Genomic DNA, 4,879 nt, shown 5'->3' on the forward strand with positions numbered 1-4,879 from the left:
TCTCTGTGGCTTTGGAGCCTGTCCTGGAACTCGCTCTGTAGACCAGGCTGGTCTCGAACTCACAGAGATCCGCCTGCCTCTGCCTCCCGAGTGCTCGGATTAAAGGCGTGCGCCACCTTCGCCCGGCTAGCATTTTGCATTATTATTACAATTATTTCATCTGAACAAAGCATGATGCTCAAATTTCTATTTATAAAATTTAGCTCTGCAAAGCAAACTCACCAGTAAACTCAGAAATAAGGAAACTGCCTAGGTGGTGGCTAGTTTTGACAACCTGACTCAAGCAAAAGTCATCTGAGACAAAGGAACCTCAATTGAGAAAATACCACTATAAAAAGCTATAGGGAAGCCTGTCGGGCATTTTCTTATGGTCCTGGGTGCTGTGAGAAAGCAAGTGGAGAAACCATGAGGAGCAAGCCAGTGAACAGCAACCCTCCAAACCCACTGCATCGGCTTCTGCCTCCAGGTTTTGGTCCTGCTTGAGCTCCTGCTCTGCCTATTTTCCATGAAGAACAGTGATACAGAAGTGGGAGTGAAAGAAACCCTTTCCTCCCAAGTCACTTTTGCTTATGGTGTTTCATCACAGCAGTAGTAACCCTAGCTAAGATAGCTTCTCAATGAGATCTAAATGACTTACCCTATTTTGCAAAGCTGTAAGATGAATAAATTCTAAGACTTAGGATTCTAGATCCAGTATTCATTCTGGTGAGCAATCGTGTTTATCAATTATCACCACCCCAAATCTACAAATCCCAAAAGATGTCTAGTTTGTGTAAAAGACATTACTTTCCCCCCTTTTTGTGAGATAGTGTTCTTGCTATGTAGCCCAGACTAACCTCCCAAATCCTGGGATTACAGATATACAATACCAATCATGGTTCAAGACATTTTGTTTCTGGTAGGACATTTAAAGTACAGAGAAGGAGCTGAAAATAAACTCAGATTCTTATATTCTCCTACTCTCCCTAGAGTGAATGAGAGAAGAGAAAATAACCTCACCGCTGATAGTCCTCCAAAGCCATCCCCTCCTTAAAAGCTGGGTAGAAAGGAACGGAGTAGGGACACTTCTTGTGGAGATGAGCAAGGATAAGTTCCCCCACTTTAGGATGGAGCGCCCAGATACCAGATGCCACCACTGCAATGGGGAATGCTGCTTCATGGTGAGAGGCCACTTCCTCCTCACCTTGTTTCTAGAAACACAAATATGGACACAATCTCAGGTTAATATGCCAGCAAGGCTCAACACTGCCCACCAGCTTCTTCTGCCCATACCCCTGACAACAAGGTTTCTCACCACAAATTTCTCTGCCAGTTTGTACTGGACAAAGTCCAACCCTTGTGGGCTAAGAGTGACAGACACAGAACGCCCACCAGATTGGACGGGCTTTCCAGATAGCAGGCTATGGATCTTTTCAAAGACCTCCTTCAGCTTTGAACCTAGGTGGGAAAGAAAAAGCAACAAAAAGATAAAACTGCAGGTTGACATGATTGTGCACACTTATACTAATGCCAGCATTTGGGAAGGAGGGTAGAAAGATCAGAACTCATGTTTGCGTTGAGTAAGGCCATGTTGTGAGTTTGAGACCAGCCTGTTCTACATGTGAACCTGTCTCAATAACATACAACTTCATGTCAATCTTTTTTTGCTGGTTTTCTGAGACAGGGTTTTTCTTTTCCTTTTTTTTTTTAACTTTATTTTATGCACATTGGTATAATGATGTCAGATTCTCTGAAACTGGAGTTACAGACAGCTGCAAGCTGCCATGTGGGTGCCAGGAACTGAACCCAGGTCCTCTGGAAGAGCAGTCAGTGCTCTTAACCACTGAGCCATCTCACCAGCCCCAAGACAGGGTTTTTCTGTGTAACCTCCCTAACTGTCCTGGAACTCACTTTGTAGATCAAGTTGACTTTGACTCACAGAGAGCTGCCTCCAATGCTGGGATTAAAGGCATGTGCCACCATGCTCAGCTAATGTCAAATCTTTTATTCAATGCAAATGACAAAGTAAACCAGCTACCAAAATCCATCTGTACTTAAGTGTAGAATCTAAACCCAAACACAGTTGCATATGGACATATCATAGATGGCTGGGGAGAGGGCTCAGTGGACGAAATCCTTGCTGCACATAAAATCCGAGCATGGCAGCATATGCTTGTAAACCCAACACTAGCAGGGTGGAGACAGGCAGATCCTAGGGACCCACTGACCAGCCAGTCTAGCTAAAATGTTAAATTCTTGTCTCACTGAACAAAGTGGAAGGACTAGAAAAATGGTTCAGCAATTACAAATACGTACTGCTTTTATGGAGGACCCAAATTTGATTCTCAGCACCCATAACTGCAGCTCTAAGGAGATATGATGCCTCTAGCCTTGGAGGGTACTTTACTTTCGTGTATAAAACTACACATACACATAATTAAAAATAAATCTTTAAGAATAAGTAAATTGGGGCTAGAGAAATGCTCAGTGGTTAAGAGGACTGGCTGCTCTTCCAGAGGACCCAGGTTCAATTCCCAGAACCAACGTGGAAGCTCACACCATGCATAACTCTTATTTCCAGGGATCCAATACTCTCCTCTAGTCTCCAAGGGCACCAGACACAAACATGGTACATGGACAAACACTTACACACATAAAATAAAAATAAATAAATCTATCTACAGATCATTCAGTAGTTAGAACATTTTCTGCTCTTCCAGAGGACCTGAGTTCACTTCCCAGCACTGACATCAGGCTGTCTCCAATGGTCAAACTAAACCTGCTTTTTACTGAATTAATACCTCACAAGATTGCTACAGGAATGGAAAGCTGACACTCACATTTCTTAACATGCATACAGAAGAACCCATAGCTGAGCAGTGGTGGCCCACGCTTTTAATCCCAGCACTTGGGAGGCAGTGACAGCAGAGTCTCTGGGTTTAAGGCCAGCCTGGTGTACAGAGCAAGTTCCAGGACAGATAGAACTACACAGAGCCAATGAAGAGCCAATTCTTTGAAATAGCTGTTTCTGTATCACCACCTACTGACTTTGACCTGATGCTTGAACCAAAGATAGGTAATATGTGAAATGGGGATGGAGATAAACAGGAAAGATGGGAAAGGTAACTGTAATTTCTCCTTCCTGAAAGACATCTAACTCCATTCCCATCACCGGCTATGTGAAATATTACATGAAACACGTTAGGATAAACACTGTTTTTCCCCATGCGTAAGCATTTTCATTACTCCAGTACTTACAACCAATGATTTAATTAACCAGAATCTCCAGTTGAAAAAGACTTTATGAAATTCTTGCCGGGCGGTGGTGGCACACGCCTTTAATCCCAGCACTCGGGAGGCAGAGGCAGGCGGATCTCTGTGAGTTCGAGACCAGCCTGGTCTACACGAGCTAGTTCCAGGACAGGCTCCAAAACCACAGAGAAACCCTGTCTCGAAAAAACAAAAAAAAAAAAAAGAAATTCTTAATCACTTCAAAAGTCTAATGACTCAAAAATATCCCCTAAACCAGAGATGCAGGAGGAAACCAAAAATAAATTAAAAAGACATCACAGAGTCCAGTGGTGGTGGTGGTGCACACCTTTAACCCTAGCACTCAGGAGGCAGAGGCAGGAGGATCTCTGTGAGTTCAAGGTCAGCATGATCTACAAGAGCTAGTTCTAGGACAGTTAGGGCTGTAACGAGGAGAAACCTTGAAACACAGAAAAACACACACACAAAAACCTAAAATAAAAGACAGCACAGATCTACAGGATGAATAGTTCCAGAAAATAAGAAAGATTGGGATGTTAAATGTGTCCACTTCTATACACGCTTCCTTAGTGCATTACTGCAAAGTCATATTCTACTACTATTACCAACAGCTTCCAAGGGACTCACGAGCTGAATCTCACAACCAGCCCCTCTTTACCCTATGCCTGAAGTGGTTACCATACCCACTAGCCCATGTCCACTTATAAATCTTTCCTAATTCTAACTCTTCATGGTTATTGTCCACTTTTAACAATAAGAACAAATTTTTTTTCCCTTTTTCCTCTGCTTACTCAACCTTCCTGAGCACTGATTCCAGAGCATGCTGGGTCTCACCAGAAGAACTGCAGAATGAGAACAGACATGCAGATTGCTTCCAGTTTCCAGAAGGAGAAAAAAGGCACAGAGAAAATAAATTAAAGGGAGCCGAGACACATCTTTCAGAGAAGTGCCTTATGAGGTTGTTAGAGACTGTGAAGCTTGGAAGAAAGGAATGACCCAGGACAGAGTGAGAAGTCACTGGTATAAAAGTAAAGTTTGACACCATGGGATTACAAACGTTAAACAGAACTGTGGATGATAACAGGCCCCTAGGAAGCAAAACAATCAAGGCAGGGGCAAGAGAGGAAAGAGGGGTGGAACCTGAGAGAAGCAGTGGCGCCGCAGAGTCAGGGGAACTGTTTCATAGAGAAGCTTGTAGTCCAAAGGCCGAATAGAAATACTGGCTACAGTAGAGATTGATCAGAAGGCAGAAGAACAAGGGAATCAATGAAGATATATGAGCAACTCAAGCACATTTAAAGGCTGAGGAAGGAAGCGGCAAAATGAAGCAATCTCAGGAAGCAGAGAGAATGGACAGAAGCAATGAACAAAGTCTGGCAGGTGACAGAAGTGATGGGAACAAAGGCAGACTTTTACAAGAGCTAAGGAAAGAAGGCTACCTTAGTCTCTAAAACAGAAAATAATAATAATAATAATAATAATAATAATAAATAAATAGTAATAAATAGTCTCTAAAACAAACAAACAAACAAACAAGCAAATACAGTCTCTGAGGAGCTCAGGCTGCAGCTGAGATAAGACTGCAGTGACTTAGGTAAGGAATGAGGATAAGCAGGAGAGCGCAGCCAAC

The 4,879-nt window shown here is 42.9% G+C and overlaps 1 protein-coding gene across 1 annotated transcript in view; it reads right to left on the bottom strand.

Annotated features, from left to right (window-relative positions):
• Positions 1–4,879, bottom strand: part of Gle1 (GLE1, RNA export mediator) — a 35,094-nt gene that overhangs the window by 10,114 nt on the left and 20,101 nt on the right. The window contains exons 10-12 of the mRNA XM_013355489.2: positions 1,295–1,437; positions 1,000–1,190; positions 442–496 (exon numbers count right to left, since the gene is read on the bottom strand). Of these exons, the coding sequence (XP_013210943.1) occupies positions 442–496; positions 1,000–1,190; positions 1,295–1,437 (389 nt within the window). The remainder of the gene's footprint in view (positions 1–441; positions 497–999; positions 1,191–1,294; positions 1,438–4,879) is intronic.

This window comes from Microtus ochrogaster, chromosome 4 (genome assembly GCF_000317375.1).
Source record: "Microtus ochrogaster isolate Prairie Vole_2 chromosome 4, MicOch1.0, whole genome shotgun sequence".
NCBI classification, from domain to species: domain Eukaryota; kingdom Metazoa; phylum Chordata; class Mammalia; order Rodentia; family Cricetidae; genus Microtus; species Microtus ochrogaster.